The sequence below is a fragment of the Ochlerotatus camptorhynchus genome, unplaced genomic scaffold, assembly GCF_037179485.1.
Source record: "Ochlerotatus camptorhynchus isolate MF236.1 unplaced genomic scaffold, CSIRO-AGI_Acam_v1.1 ptg000057l, whole genome shotgun sequence".
Taxonomy (NCBI): domain Eukaryota; kingdom Metazoa; phylum Arthropoda; class Insecta; order Diptera; family Culicidae; genus Ochlerotatus; species Ochlerotatus camptorhynchus.
Genome location: NW_027040547.1, coordinates 260855 through 282984, shown reverse-complemented (window position 1 = coordinate 282984; position 22130 = coordinate 260855). Strand labels below are relative to the sequence as shown.

The 22130-nt window shown below is 39.6% G+C and overlaps 1 protein-coding gene and 1 pseudogene across 2 annotated transcripts in view; one reads left to right on the top strand and one right to left on the bottom strand.

The window, feature by feature from the left end:
- Positions 1-6768, bottom strand: part of LOC135717491 (uncharacterized) — a 77815-nt pseudogene extending 71047 nt beyond the window's left edge.
- LOC135717493 (neural cell adhesion molecule 1-like) overlaps positions 6731-22130 on the top strand; it is a 35636-nt gene continuing 20236 nt past the window's right edge. Inside the window, exons 1-3 of one of the 2 annotated variants that reach the window (XM_065239596.1) lie at positions 6776-6793; positions 6883-7294; positions 21751-22128. In XM_065239596.1, coding sequence (XP_065095668.1) covers positions 7183-7294; positions 21751-22128 — 490 coding nt within the window. In that variant the 5' untranslated portion in view covers positions 6776-6793; positions 6883-7182. Of the gene's footprint in view, positions 7295-21750; positions 22129-22130 lie in introns of both variants that reach the window. The other variant, XM_065239595.1, reaches the window with a different exon arrangement.

The window sequence follows — 22130 nt, the reverse complement described above, 5'->3', positions numbered from 1 at the left end:
ACCTATTCTGCTATTGCAGCGGGTAGAAATCAAAATACTAACCAACGTTCTAACGGAAATTTTGACAATTTTGACTTAGGAAGCATTACTGCCCCTAAAATGGAATTTTTACAGAATTCATTAATTGACATGATTTCTGATATGCTTAAATCTAACTCCATGTTTGATGCTATTCAAACTGGAGTAAAATTTGCTAATAATATTGTCATGACTTTAAAATTCAGTAATGGATTTTAAAGCTTTAAATATTTTAAATTGGAATGCTCGATCTCTTAAAGATAATGAAGACGAGCTATTTAATTTTTTGAGAGTTCATAACGTGCATATTGCCGTTATAACTGAAACGTTCCTTAAACCTGACCATAAGGTTAAGAAGGACGCAAATTACTTGATTTATAGAAATGATCGTCTTGATGGACCCTGTGGTGGCGTTGCCATCATTATTCACAGACGAATCAAGCATAAAATTCTTTCTTCATTTGAAACCAAAGTTTTTGAAACTTTGGGAGTTTCTATTGAAACAAAATTTGGACAACTAACGTTTATAGCTGCCTATTTGCCATTCCAATGCGTAGGCCAGAAAAAGAATTTTCTCAAGGGTGACCTCCAGAAACTTACCCGTCATAGGTCTAAATTCTTCATTATTGGTGATTTTAATGCAAAACACCGCTCATGGAATAATGCTCAAAGCAATTCCAATGGTAATATTCTGTTTGATGATTGTTCTGCAGGTTATTACACTATTCAATATCCAAACAGCCCAGCATGCTTTTCTTCTGCAAGAAATCCCTCAACTATTGATTTGGTCTTAACTGATTCATGTCATCTTTGTAGCCAATTGGTTACCCATGCTGACTTCGGTTCTGATCACCTTCCAGTAACTTTTGAAATATCCCAAGAAATAATTTCTAATCCCAACAGCTTTACTTTCAATTACCATAGGGCTGATTGGGAGCAATATCGAACATTTATGGAATATAACTTCGATCCAAACATTCCTTTGCAAACCAAAGATGAAATTAATTATGCTCTTGAATCTCTGACTACTTCTATAGTTGAAGCAAGAGCTGCCTCAGTACCAAAATGCGAGGTTAAATTCGATTCAATTATAATAGACGATGATCTTCAGCTCTTGATCCGTCTTAAAAATGTCCGTAGGAGACAATTTCAAAGAACACGCGATCCTGCCATGAAAGTTATCTGGCGGGATTTGCAAAAACAAATTAAAAAGCGATTCTCTGCCCTGAGGAACAAAACTTTTGAAAATAATGTTTCTAAATTAGACCCGAGTTCCAAACCCTTTTGGAAACTCACAAAAATTTTGAAAAAACCTCAAAAGCCAATTCCAGCGCTTAAAGAAGGTGGTAAAATTTTGATCACAAATTTGGAAAAAGCTCAGAAACTTGCTAAGCAATTCGAGAGTTCCCATAATTTCAGTTTGGGTCTTACTAGTCCTATTGAGAATCAGGTTGCTCGGGATTTTCTGAATATTTTCTCTCGGGAAAATATTTTTGATGATTCCTGGGGGACTGATTTGGACGAAATAAGGTCTATAACTAAAAAATTTCAAAATATGAAAGCTCCAGGTGATGATGGAATTTTCTATATCCTCATCAAAAAACTCCCAGAGAGTACCTTGTCTTTCCTGGTAAAATTATTTAACAGATGTTTCCATTTGGCATACTTTCCTGATAAATGGAAAAATGCAAAAGTTGTTCCAATTTTGAAGCCGGATAAAAATCCAGCTGAAGCTTCTAGCTACCGTCCAATAAGTTTGCTTTCTTCAATAAGTAAACTTTTTGAAAAAATAATTTTGAATAGAATGATGCTTCACATCAATACGAACTCAATTTTTGCAGATGAGCAGTTTGGATTTCGCCATGGGCATTCAACTACTCATCAACTCTTGAGAGTTACCAATTTAATTCGTTCAAACAAATCTGAAGGCCACTCAACTGGAGTTGCTCTTCTAGACATAGAAAAAGCATTCGACAGTGTTTGGCATGAAGGTTTGATTGCTAAATTGAAAAAATTTAATTTTCCACTTTACATTATGAAATTAGTTCAAAATTATTTAACTGACAGAACTCTGCAGGTAAATTATCAAAATTCCAAATCTAATCGACTACCTGTTAGAGCAGGAGTTCCTCAGGGTAGCATTCTTGGGCCTATATTGTATAACATTTTCACTTCGGACCTCCCTGATTTGCCTCAGGGTTGCCACAAATCTTTGTTCGCTGATGACACAGGCATTTCCGCTAAAGGAAGAAGTCTTCGTGTTATTTGCAGCAGACTTCAGAAAAGTTTAGATATTTTCTCTTCTTATTTACAAAAATGGAAGATTTCTCCCAACGCTTCCAAAACTCAACTTATAATATTTCCACATAAGCCCAGGGCTTCCTTTTTGAAACCTAGTAGTAGTCACATAGTCACTATGAACGGAGTTCCAATTTCCTGGTCAAACCAAGTGAAATATCTTGGATTAATACTTGACCATAAATTAACTTTTAAAGATCACATTGAGGGCATTCAAGCCAAATGTAACAAATAGGGCTACGGTATGTAATGTGGGTCTAGTCCTTTCATTCGGCCTATCACGCAAATAAATAATTAATTAAGGAATATTACACAAAAAATAAGGAAAATATTGATCACTGATGGTTGATAAATGTGTACCACACACAAATCAATTTATATCACAACATTTCAATACATTTTCAGCTCTCGTAAGTAATAAAACTGGTTGAGAATATCACAATGTTCGGAGTTTTTAGCCGCCATGACTTATAAGGTTAAGATGGGAAGGTTGACTGACGATCATCAAATGGCCTGATTATGGCATTTATTGATTGGAATTACCTGATAATACACACTAGACGTAAAACTTACAGTTGCTGTTTGAATATTTTATGTTTATTTTAATTGTTTAACAACGTTTTCACAAGTAAAACATGGACCCAACTTTAGGGACACATTTCTTTTCTATGTTCCTAACTATGACCCATGAAATTCATTTGACAGCATATAGCAATAAGAGTAACGTCAACAATGTTGTTTTGCATTTGGATGATAAGGAACGAACAGGAAGGGAGATTTTTTCTGCCAAACCTGTATAATGAACATCACAATGTTCTGATTTAGATATTCTGCGGTCAAAAGACGATAAGCGAAATTTTTAATTTTTAATTTTTAAATTGAGTGATTTAATGTAGTTTTCGTAAAATTTTCTCTAAGAAATGTTTTGAGGAATGAAGAGCATTAAGTTAACAGTGATAGTGATAAAAAAATACATCAGAAAACGTTACCAAGAGCGTTTTTTGAGGATCAAACAAGATAGGACGAAGTTGCATCCATAAATAGACCCAATTTGGGGACAATAGACCCATATTACATACATTTCCCTCGTGAGTTATTGTCTTAAAAAAAGTAAGTTTTTCAACTTTTCGTGGTTTCTGATAGCAAACGACATGATAAGCATATCTAAGCATACCATTTAGCAGTAGAATATCGTTTGCAGGTAAATTCATTGATGAGTTATGATTAAAAACGTAATCGATGGCTGCATATTAGACCGAGGTTAGGGACGTATACCCTATATAAAATGTTTGTATCCTCTTATAAACAGGAAATCCAAACTTTGCCTGACGAATAAACTTCTAATATTTAAACAAGTTTTTAGACCGGCCATGCTTTACGCTGTGCCAATATGGTCTAGTTGTTGCACTACCAGGAAAAAAGCACTTCAAAGGATTCAGAACAAAATTCTGAAGATGATTTTGAAGTTGCCTCCCTGGTACAGTACTACCGAAGTACATAGAATTTCGAATGTTGAGACTTTAGCACAAATGTCCAACAAAATAATTAATAATTTCCGGCAAAAATCGTTACAATCCTCAATTGCAACGATTAATTCCCTTTATACTTAGATAAGATTTAGTTTTAGTTATTTAGTTTTAAGCTATCAATTGTTATACTGACATGCAGGTTTAAAAAAACCTGTTTAAAATACTGAATTGCCAAGACAGGAACAATGTAAAAACACTTAGATATACATCATAACAATTAAGGCTGGTAAGTTACTGTAGTAACTGGAGCACCTAGGTTAAAAATGAAATGTAATTTATTTTGAATTTGGAACAAATAAAGAGTTAAAAAAAAAAAAAAAAAAAAAAAAAACAAAGAGAATTGCAAATTTGATCACAAATCAATCCTTATTGACTATTTTATCAAGAATATTTCCCCTGATTTCATGAAGTAAAAACTGCCGTTCCAACGGCAATTGGTTTTCCTCAGCCCATGTGATGATAGTGTCAATACTATTCAGCGCTGATTGATCTGGAACAGGTTCGTACTCCTCATCTTGGTTGTCATTTTCTGTAGAAATGTTTGCAGTTTCATCCAGAGTGGTGTTCGTCACGCTTTCTCCTTCATAAAAATGTGAATCATGGTTAAGAACAGCATTGACTATGTCAGCATCAGACATGACATCGAATTCCGCATTCTCGTCTTCATTTTCGCCTGCAGTCACTTTATCAGCAACCATCAGTTGAATTGTTACACTATCATCCCTAGAGCACCGGAACTAATATTTGCAATGTTAACATTTAAAAAAAATATTAATGGAAAATGGTCGAAATTGATCGAGTGCGTCAAGTTAGGAACCGCGTCAAATATGGTGCCTTCACGGTAGCCGTGATTTTTAGCCAAGCTCAACTTTGTCTCTACACACTCGTGAGAGTCGCGAGACTACGATTCGCTTCTCAAGCGGATGGTCCATGGGTTCAATTCCATTGATCTTCTTATCGAATGTGCCTCATGATAGGTTATTATTCAAGTCTGGTTCTGGCCACTTTTCCGGAGGCACTCGGAACTTGCCCGGAAGTGGCCAATATGGTCCAAGGTACTTAATTTTTTCCACCATTGACCATAGCCTCATGGCCCATAAACTTGTTCCGGCGATATCTACAAAACCAGTGGTCCGATTCCATAATCCTTCAATAGCGTTCAATGGGACCACTAAAAACATTAAATGAGACCACATAAGACCAACAAAAAATTTTTTTTTATGACTCGATTATCCGGAGTGAAATTTTTTTCAAGACTCCGGATAATCGAGTCCGCCCTGTATAGCATTTTCACTCAATTTAAAAAGATGGTGATTAGCAATGAAAATAGAATATAGTGCGTTAGCGAGAGATAACAATTAAGTTACTTGAGCAAAATGCCATCAAAAGTTCAAAAGTGCTTACAGCAAATTATTTGTGAGAAAACAATGTGTAGAAAGTTAATTGCAACATTGAGAATAGTGTCTTCCAGGGCTGTAGAGTTGGAGTTGAAGAAGAAGTACCTCTGACTCCGACTGTTATGAACAAATAATTTAAAACTAGAACCTAATTTGGTCCACGAGTCGCTTTTTTTGGGTCATGACAGATTGGATTGGCGCAAAGGCAGTCCTAACCTTCTTGATTCGTCCAATTACTTGGTACCACCGTCTATCGCTATGTGGCTGCCACTTTTTCAATGTGATTTATGTTGCTTTAAACCAGAACGTTTGGATATTCCGTCTTTTGAAAGATTAAAACAACTACAGGAAGGAATCATCGAGATATAGAACATGAACAAGGCTATTAAGGCTAGACCGTTTGAAGGCATCGGGATAACCATCGACATGTATGTATGTATGTAAGATAGCCATCATCCATTCGAAGATCTTGTCTTGTATGCAGCTCCACTTAATTACAAGTTCAATTTGAGCTACCGATCTGAATTCACAATATCACTGTATGAAGGGCCAAAACGGAGGGGTGGACCCGTAAGCAAAGACACTTACGCGAAATCCACGAGAATTTAAGAATCTCCTTCCAACGATACGATCCAACAAATCGAATAACGCAATTCGCATTATTAAGCTTCCTACAGGATGGTTTGTTAAGAAGGTTGCGTCAATCTCGCTAAAACTGTTGGAGTAGATCGGGATAACCATCGACATATAGCAAAATATTAAGCATCGAAATAAAAAGAGTTGACTGTATATGTTTTCTTAACCCAGAACTCTATCAAAATGCGTTTTAAAAACTGGCGGAAGCAATTAGGGCTCAGGAAGAACGTTCATTTCTCCGTGTCCCTTATCTTTCACCAACCATGCCGAATAATCAATCCACTGACATTTTCGTTGCATTAAATTTTCATTAGTCAAATGTTTGTTCGTTACTTCCGAAAACTAAACACATCAAGAACAACATGTGAAAAGGGCATACAAGCTTTTTGTAAACAAACCTTCTTATGCTCTTTTCTCGCCACCTATATGACTCCAACGCAAACCATCAACATTAGCGGGTAGGAGAAGCATTCCCCTTCCCGATGATATTGTTGGTTTGCGTGAGCGACCCTCGGTTGGCGAGAAAAGGGCATAAGAAGGTTTGTTTACAAAAAGCTTGTATGCCCTTTTCACATGTGGCTCTTGACATATTCTATGGAATGCATTAATTTGTCCACCTCCATCATGTCATGTTGACATAGAAATCAGCTGTTCAGCCCACACTCAATCCGTCTCCGAAGAACTCAATTTTTCACGCATGCTACGAACATGAAATTCATTCCAACCTCCAGAAACCCTCCAACTATGGAACGAATGGAAAATGCACTCATGAACCACCAAGAAACGCGATAGCAGGATCCATGGCACACTTTGTCGATGTCGTCCTCCAGTCTCGGTTGGTTGTTCGTTCGGTTCGGATCGGAAGAGGAAAAGTTGGAAAACTCGGTCATGCTTCTCTCTCACACTGAAGTAAAAGTGAGTGCACGTGCAACCGTTTCCCATTAGGGTGGTACTGAATGAGCGTTGTTTTTTCTTCTATTCATTCATGTTTATATTGATTGCAGCGAGGATCAGTGATACTAAAGTTGTATTGAATAGATAAAAAAAAGTATTTTGGATACAGGAAGATAAGTGATGCAACCAAGGATGGAATATATAACGGTTGCGTAGCAGTATCGATAATCGCATTTGTAATCCAATTAAGTGAAATTTTCCGGAGAAATTGATTTCCACTGAAAGAAGCAAAATACGTGTTAATAATATAATACAAAAAGGAAATACAACCACAAGTAACAAAGCGAATCCGTTTTTTTTATCTCCGTGAAACGAAGGCAATAAAGTGTTTTAATGAATAGAGGTCATTAATGTCTTACGGATACAGTGTTGCAACACAGTCAAAAGGATTATCCATGGCCAACTTGAGGATTACCATGACCCGGATGCATTTCGGATTAAATTTCATCATACTGATCATCGGTGAGTGTCCCATCGATGGAATTCGTGCAACACAGACGTGTAGGCACTGACCTGACATCGACGGAAAACATGCCTCCGAACGAAAAGTGCCGTTCTGTTCTAATTGAATTTGTGCAGTGGGAAACAAGGGAAAACAAAATTTAAACCGGTGCCACAATGGAAGAAAAACAAAAACATGTACCGGGGAGTGACGAAAATAAAAACGGTCTGGAAACTCGCAATTCGATATGTCTCAAGGTCATGTTGCAGTGAACAAAATTTGAACTGTGAAATGAGTCAAAGCGGTTGGAATGTGTGAAGTCGTAAATATGAAGTGTGTGTGTGTGACAATCTTTGTGTCTCAGAAGGCGGTGCACGTCCAACAGAACCACAACAGGAAACGATTAGTTGCCTACTGGGATGCACTTGCTGTGTGGCACGCGCCTTTCTACCGGAAAACAACACTCACAATGCAATGGAAAGCAAAAGAGAGGAACAATTAATTACAAATGAAGCTAAGCCGTCGTTTCCTCTTACAGTCTGTACTGAAGGATGATTGATCGTAATTTGATGTGGCTGAAAATCGTCCGGGATTTGGTTGTATTTTTAGCTCAGCTAGTACAATTTTGCAGAAGATAACGATTCCTGATTGATGGAATGGGGAGAAGGATTTTTTGCATCAGAAAGCAAAGCGTAATTTGATTTTCAATTGGATTATCGTTAGAGGTTTTTTTTTCTGATGATTCAAACATAAAATTACCCTATTTTGAGCAGTTCATGATTCATTAAAATATTAATAAATTCTGTGTTTGAAACTCGGGAAACATTTTTCTTTTCAAAGGCTAGTTCAATCCAACCACGGCCGTTAGCTCCTTTTGTTCAAACGCAAAACAATGTGTTCCAGTAAGCTTGAGGCTGCTCAGTATCGGAATACCTCCCGGCATTCAGCACATTCCATACGATACCTACCTTTCTCGGAAAGTTTGCTGCTTCATTCAACTTTTCCATATTCGAAACAACGGCTTTTGTTAACCCATTCGTGTGGGCCCTACGCAAACAGAAATCACAACGACCGCATCGTAGTTGGCTGTACGGCCAAGGAAAAATATCGTTTTAGCTTAGCCTCAGGCATCCGACTAACACCACGGCCGTTGAATTCGACTCAAATTCGCAAAAACGCAAGTCACTCGCAGGTAGACTGACCTTTCTTTTTAAACAATCTGCTCGAATAGGAGAAAAATCGACGACAGTAGACTAAGTAGAGTAAGTAAATTCAGATATTTGAGGAATATTTTCGAACATTTTACTCAGTCTAGTATCGGGACCAGCGTTTTAGCGAATTCGAGTAAAAAGAGCTCAAATTTGAGTCGGTTTCAAAGGCCGTGCAGAGTACCAGTTTAGAGGAATGAAAATGTTTATGATCAGCCTAGCTCGCTTCTAAGGTTAGTGGAAAAGCTCGGAGCAAAACCACAAATGGCTGCAATTTATCCCACCTACCTTTGTGATTTTGCTACGGTGAGGTAACCAAGTTCGAGACGGCGAGAAGTATTATAAATTCACTCCTTTGTGTCGATTCCTTTGGATACTGCAATCTTTCGAGTGAAATATTGGCGGGATAGTGGGGATTATTTTTATTATAAATTTATTCCATCTCCACGAAGGTGCTTCAACGGAAGCTGCCGCCAAATCAAATAGACGAAATAATGTTTTGATAGGATAAATCACACATCTACCGAACGAAAGATAAACTACGCTACCACTATCTGCACAAAGGCTTTATTTGCTTTTCATCTTTCGTCTTCCATCCACTCTGCAGTCACTTCAGAGAGCCTTCTGAACTCGACTACACTCAACCGTGAGATTTTAAGCTAGGTTTATCCACGTACTCAGTCCGTTACCATCACCCCGGAGCCCGAGTGGAGAAGTGCAAGAGTTATTAAAATCGAGCTTATTTTTACCACTCTTTTCGCCAACTATGGCTGCAGCCATACAGAAGGAGGCACGCCATTTTTCACTTTTCCGGTCAGTGCTTTTTAATTGCCAGCGATTCGGGCGAAGCATTTTTCATCTTCTCGTTGGAGATGGTAACGACACGAACGGATTTCCACTACGTTGAGTCGCTAAAATATAGCAGAAGTTGGACATACAGATGAGTGCTAGAGTGTTTTGCGGTTACTACCGAAGCAACGTTACAAGTTAACAAAATATAAAATAAAAATCATTTACGGCATTCTTCATCTACAAGACTTTAAAGAATCAGATTTCTAAGAGGTTTTTGAGTGTGTTGATTTATTTCCTTTTATTTTTTAATTGTTTATCTGTTGACACCTATCATGGCTATAAAAAACTAAACGAAATGAAGTCGTCTGAATGAAGCTTAAAACGTTGATATCTATTTGTCCCAAATTCCAAACAAACATCACTGGCGTGCACAGGGTGGAGAAAGGTGGGGCAATTGCCCCTCCTTTTAAAAATAAGATGTTTATTTCCACATTTCCAAATTATGATATAACATAACTTGATTTCTTGATAACTTGATTTGAAGGTAAATAACTTCATTTCATACTATAAAAGCACTGAAAACCTTTTATTGTGTCAATTCCTTTGAGATGGTGTCTGAAAATTGCACCACAAAGATATATGAATGGACAAACTTCAATGAAATTTTTTGGTCAAAAAATTGCACCACAGTGGTTCATACAAAAAAATTCTGGTGTAATTTGTTTTTTCAAAGTGGTTCATGGAGCGTTACAAGAAGAGGGTAAATTTAAGGTTGAAAAAATTCACCTTCGTGGTGGTAAATTGTAGAAAAAGCTTTTTATTGAATAATTCTGGTGTAAAAATATCATCAATGAATAATTCTGGTGGAAAAATTGAATCACGCAAAAAAATTGGAGGTGTACATTTAACTGAAAATTTCTGGTGGAACGTTCGCAACACTGTGGTGAATGTAGAAGCATTATTCATGTTTCTGGTGCATAATTTGCATCGTTCTGATGAATGCAAGCTTCATTGAAAATTTATGGTGGAAAATTTGCACCATTCTGGTGCATGAAGCGGCAAAGCCTGAAAATTGCTCCACAAAGGTGCATGGTGAAACAAACTTCACTGAAAATTTTTGGTGCACCGTTCTGGTGAATGGAGGAACATGCTTTATTGAAAATTTCTGGTGCAAAATTTGTATCGCTCTGATAAATGAAATGAACAGAAAATTTCTGGTGGAAAACTTGCACTGGTCTGGTAAATGAAGGCACAAGCTTTATTTAAATTAAGCTATATTCAAAACTACTGGAGTAAAATCTGCACCGTTCTGGTGAACGGATGGGCAAGCTTTTCGGAAAATTTTTGGTCTCAAATTTGCATCCTTTTGCTCAATAGAGGAACAAACTTTAATAACAATTTCTGGTGTAAAATTTGCACCTTTCTGATGATTGGAGGGAAGCTGATTTACTGAAAATTTATACTGAAAAATCTGAAAATAGGAGCAAGCTTTATTTGGTGGAAAACCTGCAACATTCTGATGATAGGAGAAGCAAGCTATATTGAAAATGTCTGGTGGAAAATGGAAAAAGGATATCTGCACCAATCAGAAGATTGGAGAACAATTGTTATTGAACATTAACGGTGGAAAATTTGAATTGTTCAGGTCAATTGAAATTTTCTGGTGTAAAATTTTCTGGGGCAAGTTGTATTGAAAATTTCTGGTGCAAGATTTGCAACAATCTGCTGCATGGAGGCGATAGCTGAATTGAAAATTCCTGATGTAAAGATTGCAAAGTTCTGGTGGATGGAGGGGCAAGCTTTTTTGAACATTTCTGGTAGAAAAAAACAACAACGTTTTGGTGAATGGACGGACAACTTAAACTTGACTTCCTAGAAGAACCTCAAGGGTATTGAATTCTGAAGATAAGTTACAAAAGAAATGATTTCTGAGGATGATTCCATGAAAATTCTGCGAATAATTTCTAGTGAATAATGCAGATAGTTCCAAGATACTTTCGAAAAGAATACCGAGAAAATCAAATTTTGAGTGAAATTCCAAAGGGATGTTGGGGAAAATTTCAAGCTCATTTTGGGAAGTATTTCTGGAGAATACAGAAGAAATTCTTCTGAAAATTTAGGGGAATTTCAGTTTCAAGGTGTTCTGAGAAAAAAATAGTTCTAAAATATTCTGAGAAGAACTTCAATGATATTGAATTTCTAGGACAGTTCCAAAATATTTCTGGAGAGAATTCAAAGAAAATTCTGTGGATAATTTCTAGTACATCCTGCAGATAGTTCCAAGATAATTTCGAAAAGAATACCAAGAAAATCAAATTTTTGAGTGAAATTCCAAAGGGATTTTAAGCAAAATTTCAAGCGAATTCCGAGGAAAATTTCTAGCGCAGTCAGTTCCAAGGTGTTCTGAGAAAAAATCATAAAGATTTCTAAATATGATTCCAGTGGACTTCTGAGAAGAATTTCAAAAGAGCTCTTAGGAGAGTTCTAAAAAAATCCGAGAAGATCTTCAAGGATATTGAATTCTGAGGACAGACCCAAAGAATTTCTGGGGAGTATTCCAAGAAAATTCTGCGAATAATTTCTAGTGAATCCTGTTATATTTCCAAGATAATTCCGAAAAGAATACCGAGAAAATTAAATTTTGAGTGAAATTCCAAAGGGATTTTGAGGAACATTTCAAGGGAGTACCGATAATTTCTAGCTTATTCCGGGAATAATTTTCTGGGGAAATTCTTCTGAAACTCTAAGGGAATTTCTGTTTCAAGGTGTTCTGAGTAAAAGTCATAAAGGGATTCCGTTAAGAAGTTCGACGATTTTTTTTTTTTTTTTAATTATAGTTTAACTATAGTCACACCCAAGAGCGTTAGGGTCATTCGAAAAAATTTAAAGATAGAACTACACGTTAGTTTTCATGTTTTTACATTGGCAAAAAGAGACCAAATCAGAAACGATTTAGGAAATTCCTAATTGGGGTGACATTCTGCAAAGCAGATTCAAAACTGAGTCGAATAATTCATCAACATTTTTTTTAACTGAGTCTAATCCTTTCTGATATGTTATTCAATCCATTTTAAAGTGGTCCAAGCTATTCTGAAGTGATCCAACATATCCCGAACCCAAGTTTTAAAAGAATGGTTTCGAATTTTCTGGAGTGAGGGCACATTAGCTGATTTAATCTCTTTCCTAAATGAATCCAAGGTTTCTTGCATTGATTCAACGTGTTCCGAACTGAATCCAAACTTTTCAGTTTCAACACAATTTCACAGAATATTTGTGTAACTAAATATGGATGTCAATGGTAGATACATAATTTCTCTTTGCAACGATTGGCACAACAAAATCCGAGAAAATTTACCCCGCCAAAAGGTTTGGGTAGTGGATTGTTAAATTTTTGAACAAATAGAGATCTCCAGAATAATCAATAATCTACCAGTAGAATTAGCAAATTATCAAAAAAAATTGCAGGTTATTGATCTGCTGAAATTCTTTGGAATATTTCCAAGTGTCATAATTTGATTGATTGATTAACATAATAATTTGATTTATTGGATAGTAAGAGATCTTCATAATAATCACTACTCAACCAGAAGAATTGCAAAAATATGCAGGTTTTTGATCAACTGAAGGACTTTGGAAATTTTTTGATCAACCAAGGCGTGCGAAAATAACTAAAAGTCATGATTTGATTTATTGAAAAAGTACAGGTTTACAGTATAATAAGTAATTAAACAGAAAAATTCCCAAAATATAGAGCGAACATAATCCAGGTCAAATAATATCCATGGAACATTTTGCAAGTATTTGATCAGCTGAAGGTTATTCAACCTGGAAAGAATATTTGGGAAACATGATTTGAATTACTGGACAGATAGAGATCTTTAGAACAATATTCTATCAATCTGAAGCCTTGCCAAATCATCCAGAGAACATTAAGCAGGTTTTTGATCAGCTAAAGGCCTTTGAAATAATTTCTGCGAGAATATCGAAGAGACATGAATTGAATTATTGAACAATTAGAGATCTGCAGAAAAATTACTAACCAGACAAAAGAATTCCAATTGGTCTATGATCTTCTAAAGGTCTTTGGTCTAATTTCTGATCAACCAACGCTTGAGGACAGTGATGGCATAATCATTAGCAATTTGATATTTTTCCACTCTCATACGCACTCAATATCACGCGTGATATTGATATTGATTTTACAACTTACCTTACAAATCAGGCTAAGGCCTTGTTGACCTCTGCTGTCCGAAAAAATCATCTCCACTCTACTCGATCCATGGCCACACTTAGCCAGTCTCGTAGTCTGCGAAGGGTCCGCAGGTCGTCTTCTACTTGGTCGATCCACCTTGCCCGCTGCGCGTTTCTCTTTTTTTTTTTTCCTTTGATTTGTTTTCCGTCGATCTTGTTTTCCGTGCTGAGCACCAATGCTACCGACGTGCCAGGAAGGCAGCTCCCACACCTGGACCCTACCTATCAACCCATCAACTCATGAACCGGGGACCAACGGCTTTACTTCCCTTCCGAAGGAAGGCCTGATCAGAGATGTTATGCCTCAGAACATCCCGGCGGCGCCGACTGGGATTGAACCCAGGCCTGCTGGGGTGAGACATAATCACGCTTACCACTACACCACCGGTGTCCAGCCCACCGTAGTCACTCAATTTTTGCAATGTGGACGATGGATGGGTCTCCCAGCAGCTGGTGCAATTCGTGGTTCATTCGCCTCCTCCATGTTCCGTCATCCATCTGCACTCCACCGTAGATGGTACGCAACACCTTCCGTTCGAAAACACCAAGGGCGCGTTGATCCTCCACGAGCATAGTCCAGGTCTCGTGGTCGTAGAGGACCACCGGTCTAATTAGTATCTTGTAGACAGTCAACTTCGTGCGGCGGCGAATTTTATTCGACCGAAGCGTCCCCCGGAGTCCAAAGTAGGCACGATTCCCTGCCATAATCTTTGAATTTCTCTGCTGGTATCATTTTCGGCGGTCACCATAGCAAGTCCAATCCACCTAGCTTCAGTCTTCAGTCTGATGTACGTTTCCGCCATCGTCTCAAAGTTCCGTGCCATAATTTCAATGTCATCGGCGAAGCCAAGGAGCTGAATGGACTTCCTGAAGATCGTGTGAAAGTCCATAGTCTTGCCGTAACCCCCTTCGAGATTCAAAGGGACTCGACAGTGTCCCCGATACTCGAACAACGCACATCACTCGATCCATCGTCACCTTGACCAATCACGTCAGTTTATCCGGAAATCCGTACTCGTGCATAATCTGCCATAGCTGATCTCAATCGATTGTGTCGTATGCGGATTTGAAATCGATGAACAAATGATGTGGGGGCACGTTGTATTCGCGGCATTTCTGCAGAACCTTCTGAATCGCGAAAATTTGGTCCGTGGTAGCGCGGGCACCCATGAATCCCGCCTGGTATTGCCCCACGAACTCTCTTGCAAATGGTGACAGGCGGTGGCATAGAATTTGGAAGAGTACCTTGTAGGCGGCACTCAGCAGTGTGATCGCGCCGTAGTTGCAGCAATCCAACTTGTCGCCCTTTTTGTAGATTGGGCATATGACACCTTCCATCCACTCCTACGGTAATATCTCCTCCTCCCAAATCTTGGCAATTACCCAGTACAGCGCTCTAGCCAGTGCTTCACCACCGTATTTTAATAGCTCACTTGGTAGTTGATCTACATCAGTTGCTTTGTTGTTCTTCAGCCGACCGATCTCCTCCTCAACTTCTTGAAGATCAGGGGCTGGTAACCATGTTGTATTATGCGCGTGCTACAAGGTATGTTGCCGTGCGACCTTCGTTTTCTGCTACTTCACCGTTGAGGTACTCGTCATAGTACTGCTTCCACCTCTCAATCACCTTACACTCGTTCGTGAGAAGGTTACCGTATAAGTCTTTGCACATATCGACTTGCGGCACGTAGCCTTTCGCGAACTATTGAGCTTCTCATAGAACTTCCGTGTGTCGTTTACGCGGTGTAGATTTTCCATCGCCTCACGATCTCGGTCTTCCTGCTGACGCTTCTTCCTTCGGAAAACCGAGTTTTGTCTGTTCCGCGCTTGTCTGTATCGCTCCACATTCAATCTTGTGCAGTGTTACAGCATTCTCGCCCGTACTGCATTCTTCTCCTCAACTAACAGTTTGCATTCGCCGTCAAACCAGTCATTTCTTCGGTCCGGGATTGCAGTACCTAGTGCCGCTGCAGCAGTACTACCTATGGCGGAACGGATGTCCCTCCAGCCATCTTCAAGAGAAGCTGCACCAAGCTGCTCTTCCGTGGGTAGTGCAACTTCCAGCTGCTGCGCGTAGTCCTGGGCAACTCCGGCGTCCCGTAGTTGCTCAATGTTGGATCGCGGTGTTCGACTTCGACGGGTGTTATGCACCGTCGAGAGTTTTGAGCACATGCATACTGCAACTAGGTAGTGGTCCGAATCTATGTTCGCACTGCGGTACGTGCGGACGTTGATAATGTCGGAGAAGAATATCCCGTCGATTAGAACGTGATCGATTTGGTTTTCTGTGTGTTGGTCAGGTGATCTCCAGGTGGCTTTGTGGATATCCTTGCGGGAGAAAAAGGTACTTCGAACTACCATACCCCAAGAGGCTGCAAAGTTCACGCATCGTTGGCCGTTGTCGTTCGATACGGCTGCAGGCTGTTAGGCACGATTGCCGGTCTATACATTGCCTCCCGTCCTACCTGAGCGTTCATGTCGCCGATGACGATTTTGACGTCCCGTTGCGAACAGCCGTCGTACACCTGCTCCAGCTGCGCATAGAACGCTTCTTTCTCGTCGTCGGGTCTCCCTTCGTGTGGGCAGTGCACGTTGATGATGCTGTAGTTGAAGAAACGGCCCTTAATCCTCAACTTTCACATCCTCGCGTTGATCGGCTGCCAACCACGTGTTGGCGCATCTTACCCAGCACTACAAAGCCGGTTGGTGGTGCCACAGCTCTGGTAGAAAGTAGTGCAATGCTACGACTTCGAAGTTGCGTGGTTGAAGTTCGTCATAGATTAACCTATCGCAACCTGGGAAGCTGAGCGATTTGCAGTTTCATATGCCGAGTTTCCAATCGTAGTCCTTATTTCGTCGCGTAGGTCTGTGCCGATTGATCCGATCCGTGTTTCTTTCTTCAGTATTTGCAACTTTATGTTTCTTTCCAGGGCGGCTTGTTAGGCCTGCCCCAACCCCCTGTCTCGCCGGGGGACCATCGTGCACAGCTCTGTTTAGAGTTCCACGCTGGCACTAGGACGGTGATCAGCCGCTCCTAACATGGAGAACAGACGCCGTTTTGAGCCGCACCTCCATGGTGAACAGACGCTCGGGTTTGGTGAAGCATTTCCTCTATCACCGTACTATGGTTACCGCGCCAGTGTTCGCGTCGCACCTCTTCACTTTGCTATTGCCGGACTGGCAACATTGCCCAGGCTACGCCACCCAGCTGTGTCCATGTTTTAGCTGGTAGTCTTTTATGACTCGGGGAGGCGTGAAGTAGGAACTTGTGAGGACCAGGGCTAGGTATTCCGCTTCTTCCAGGTTGTCAACTCACCAACTCCTTCGATATTGCGAGACTATTCACAACGTGTGAAGTTGAAGCTGAGAGTTGAATCGACGCAAAAAAGATTCCGTTGTATATCGTTTTCTTTGAAAGAGAAGGTATAATAATGCTATCTCCTTTTTTCTTCACCGATGGCAGACACGAAGCGACCGCTGCCAGCCGTTATGGAAGTTTCGGTTGCGTTTGGGTGCAAAGAAAAAATCATGAAACTCAATCTCACCACAGTTTGGTGAGATTTGCAGCTGGTGAGTTTTGTTAGCTTGATATTCCTAGCTGGGATATCACAGCTTGCATAGTCAACCGTGCACAAATCATTGATAGGTTTGTTCCGATGTGCTAGTTCATTAGCTACAGCATAAATCCTATTAGAGCGCATTGTATGAATATTTACGCTCATTGTTCTCAAAACAAAAGAAGCGCTCCTAGCGCATCCCCTTTTTCTACGTTTATCCGTAGGACGAAGAAAATCTAATGGCTTTTTAAATGCGTTTGGACGGAATTGAAACTCGTAGGATGAATTTAGAATCAAGAAGCAGTATGAGATTTTAAACAATATCTCAACAATGTGTGACTCATTATCACATCCAACGGAAGTCATCTTTGACAGAAATATTCCATTTATTTTTCAAAACCCGTTCAAAAAAGAGAGGTCAAAACTAATACTCGACTGAAGAAACCATCGCAACTTACTGAATATATAGTAAACCTAACTACCAAGTGCAAATTTACCTTCACAGGTTTTAATATATATATATAAAGGGTGATACGGTCAAAATTTGGTCAATACGTATTTCTTTCAATTTTGCATTTAAAAAACCTGAACACCCCTCATTTTGAAGGTGTGTGTGTGTAGAATGTTGCTCCTATTTTGATTTTGGAATTCACTCTTCAGTTGTCAAAATGCCGTCCAAGCAAGAAGAGCAGCGTATCAAAATTTTGCTCGCGCATCGCGAAAATCCGAGCTACTCGCACGCAAAGTTGGCAAAATCGCTAAAAGTTGCCAAATCAACCGTTACAAATGTAATTAAAGTGTTTGGGGAACGTTTGTCGACAGCCAGGAAGTCTGGATCGGGGGGAAATCGAAAACCGGAAGCCGCTGAGACGACAAAGAGAGTTGCCGGTAGTTTCAAGCGAAACCCTAACCTCTCTCTCCGAGATGCCGCAAATAAGCTGGGTGTATCGTCTACAACCGTGCATCGAGCCAAAAAACGAGCCGGACTATCGACTTACAAGAAGGTAGTGACTCCAAATCGCGATGATAAACAAAATACGACGGCCAAAGCGCGATCCCGGAGGCTGTACACGACGATGCTGACGAAGTTTGACTGCGTGGTAATGGACGACGAAACCTACGTCAAAGCCGACTACAAGCAGCTTCCGGGACAGGAGTTTTATACGGCAAAAGGAAGGGGAAAGGTAGCAGATGTTTTCAAGCACATGAAACTGTCAAAGTTCGCAAAGAAATATCTGGTTTGGCAAGCCATCTGTACCTGTGGCTTGAAAAGCAGCATTTTCATAGCTTCCGGGACTGTCAACCAAGAAATTTACGTGAAAGAGTGTTTGAATAAACGTCTGCTGCCTTTCCTGAAGAAACACGGTTGTTCCGTACTGTTTTGGCCGGATTTGGCATCTTGCCATTACGGTAAAAAGGCCATGGAGTGGTACGCCGCCAACAACGTGCAGGTGGTTCCCAAGGACAAGAACCCTCCCAACACGCCAGAGCTCCGCCCAATTGAGAAATACTGGGCTATTGTCAAGCGGAACCTAAAGAAGACCAAAAAAACTGCTAAGGGCGAGCAGCAGTTCAAGGCAAACTGGCTTTCTGCGGCGAAGAAGGTGGACAAGGTGGCTGTACAAAATCTGATGGCAGGGGTCAAGCGTAAGGCCCGGCAATTCGGATTTGGAAAAGCGGAAGCCTAACTGAATATTTTTCCTGAATTTTATACTAATTGAACTTGAAAAAGAAATTTAATTTGATTTTTTAAATAAACGATTTCACCGATTTACACGCGTTTTCCCTTGACCAAATTTTGACCGTATCACCCTTTATATAAATAAGTTGCAATAGTTTTGTTCAGTCGAGTACTAAGAAGTCTGCACATAGTCGGCGAAATACGCGGGTCTGTCAAAGGTAAGCAATAAAGGGAGTGTAATCAACTGGAAATTACTAATACTCCTCTCTTTCTCTATGCACACAGCAAAAAAGTGTTGTGAAATTCCATCTTTTTCGTGTAAACTTTTTGCCAATGTAAAAACATGAAAACTAACGTGTATTTCTTCATCATTTAACATGCAAGTTTACATGATACACTTGGTCATCATGTAAGTTAACAAACTTGCATTTAAGCTAACTGTACAAGCTTGTAAATGTACATGTATGATGCAGTTACAGAGCAAAATCTGTAAAATTACATGTCCAATTTCATTACATACTCCATTTGTTATCATTTGTAACTGATTGCGTCGCACGTAATTTTAATTATTTTTTAGTGTGCATGTATTCCACTATAAACGCCCACATGCATCACGATTTATCTAAAGCTTCTCATTGTAAATAAATTAATGTTTGTTTGGAATTTGGGACACATAGATTTCAACGTTTTAAGCTCCATTCAGACGACTACATTTCGTTTAGTTTTTATTCGCAATGATCTTGAATTTTCTACTAAATTTTCAGATTTGAAACAAAATTCAGCATTCTTTGAAGCCATGATTTTCACCCATTTTCACTGAACTACATCCTACAGATAGGCATAGGCAGGATAAGCGGCCGCAGGATGGTACGCCAACGGAGCCTGATAGGTAGCATGGTAGCTGGGCAGCAGAGCCGGGGCCGAATAGAACGTGGTAGCCGCCGGTCTATCAATTCGCTCGCTGTACGAATACGATGCTGGCGCCTCAAACAGGATCGGTTTAGGAGCAGCAAAAGCGGCAGCAATCAAAGCTAGGATAACAATGACCTATTCATGAGGAGAAATGGAAAAGAAAATTTTAATTTTTCGCTGGGGCTACCGTTTTTACGTTGCGTTTGCACAGCACTCACGTATTTGAACATTTTGAAAGAGGTTTTGTTTTTTTTCGTTCTGGCTAGAAGAGATTCACTCGGTGACTGATGCCTATCCTGGCAAGAACGAGTGGCTTTTATACTCTACTCTACTCCGTTGTCATCGTTTCTGAACGAGCCCCATAAGTTTACAGCCTACTGATAAAAAAGGTGCAAAAGGAATCGCTTCGGTCTGCTGACAAGAATCTCACGCAAAAGTAGAACTCGAGGGTAAAACAAAAAAAAATAGTCCGATAGGAGTGGGTGTTCGTCGAGTAGGGACAAGCAGAACAAGTTGTGCAAGGGGTATAACTTGACTTGTTATTTCTACTTCACTGGCGGCGAGATAAGCGCGCTTCTTTCACAAAGTTGAGATGAAACATCCTTTGGAATGCAGTTCCAGTTGTTTCGCTATTTCAAGTTGGGACTTTATGCGTTCGTTACCCTGAATCAGATGTTGTCTTGCATCCGGAGATGCGACCGATTTAATCTGCAGATTAAACGATCTACTGCAAATCAACGTCTACTGGATGATCCAAAACGTTCATTAAATGTGCTTCTTCTACCTAATTTATTAGTTTTGGTCCTCCACCTGCTAGGAACATACCAAAGTTTAGTTGAATCCAGAGTAGTCATCATCTTCAAATATCTAACCTTTTAACTTTGTCAGTTAATTACGATAACTATGATGTATTTCCACTCAATTAGTCAAATGCATTGCTCCAATTCACCTCAGTGAGTAAAAAGTCATTACCATCGCTAGTGGCAAGAGTTCTCTCGATACACTATTTAATCTACTGTAATAACAATTACCATTCCGGTTGACCTAGATCCATACAAACTTCCATCTTCGAAGACAACATGACACACCTATCGATTGGTTCTGTCCAACGAACGCAATGCATTTTGAACTATCACATCACAGTATGCTGTGGATATGGATGAAGCGCTACATTCAATGCAGAAGAGAAAGTTTTTGCAAAGTTTCTGTGGCTACTTTGATTGGTGTGGGCTACATGTAGAAAACCAGGAAGTGAGATAAAATGGTGGGTTTCGCATAAACACCTTCATAAAAGATAGACGGCAGGTCTCGCAAAAGGGAGGATTTGTATGTATTTCAATTTAAAAAAATAGACGGTACTTAAAATTCACTATTAGAAACATCAAAAACTACATAATTATTTAGTTTGGGGAATCAATTTACAATTTAATGTAGGTACCGAAATCGAGGGCAAATTAATTATTATAGGATGCGTTTTCATTTGTCACGTAGACAATTTTCGGTGGTAGATATCAAGAGAAATCTTCACAGCATTTCATCATGAGACTCCTATGATTGCTTTGACGACTCATCAAAGTAAAAAAAAAATTATACTGCATAATTTTCAACTTTATTCAACCAATGTTTTTCGGTATATTCTAATTTAAAAAAAAAATAATTGCATGACTAACAGTCGATCGATCGTAGAAATCCATTCAATATCAGCATTCAAACAAACGGTCATACGGTTGCAACGATTATTGACATTAACTTGAAAGTGGTATTTTTTTTTCATTAAACTAATGGTCAATGAGTTTGAATTATTTAACCGACTTCCAACTTTTAATTTAGTGCTGGCAACGCAATATAATTAAAAAAGGTACCTACCTTCAAACGGCAAAATGATAAATTTATTAAAAAGTTTTACTGTCTCAGTGAGCTTAATGGACTTGCAGACCGCAATAGCCAAAGGCATTTACAACAGTCAAGGGGATCAACGGAGTCCTAATTACACAAGATTAATTTTCCGTCCGCAAAAAAGTTCATCCAAACTGACACGTGTTTTGCATTTCTCCTTCTATACCAACGATTCGCAGTGTCCTCCATCTACGGCAACCACACGCTGGACAGTGGGAAGGCTAACAAAGGCAGCAGTTCCAGTACAGCGTTCAATGCTACGGCGAACCATCCCACGGCCACCCTCTCGCTCATCCCAGATGATGAGATAGCGCACTTTGTGAACCAGTCCCGGATAATGTCCTGCAGTTTCCCCGACCCGGACGTGAAACTTAAATGGCGCAACCCGAAGAACGCCATCGTCAGCGACACCAAAGGTCGGGTTCACATTGAGGACTTCGATGGTTCCCTTTCGCTTGTCTTCGAGTCCATCGTCCGAGCTGACCAGGGCAATTGGACCTGCGAATCGAACAATAGTGGGGTCGTGCAGAAAAAATCCTTCAAAATGATTGTCAATGGT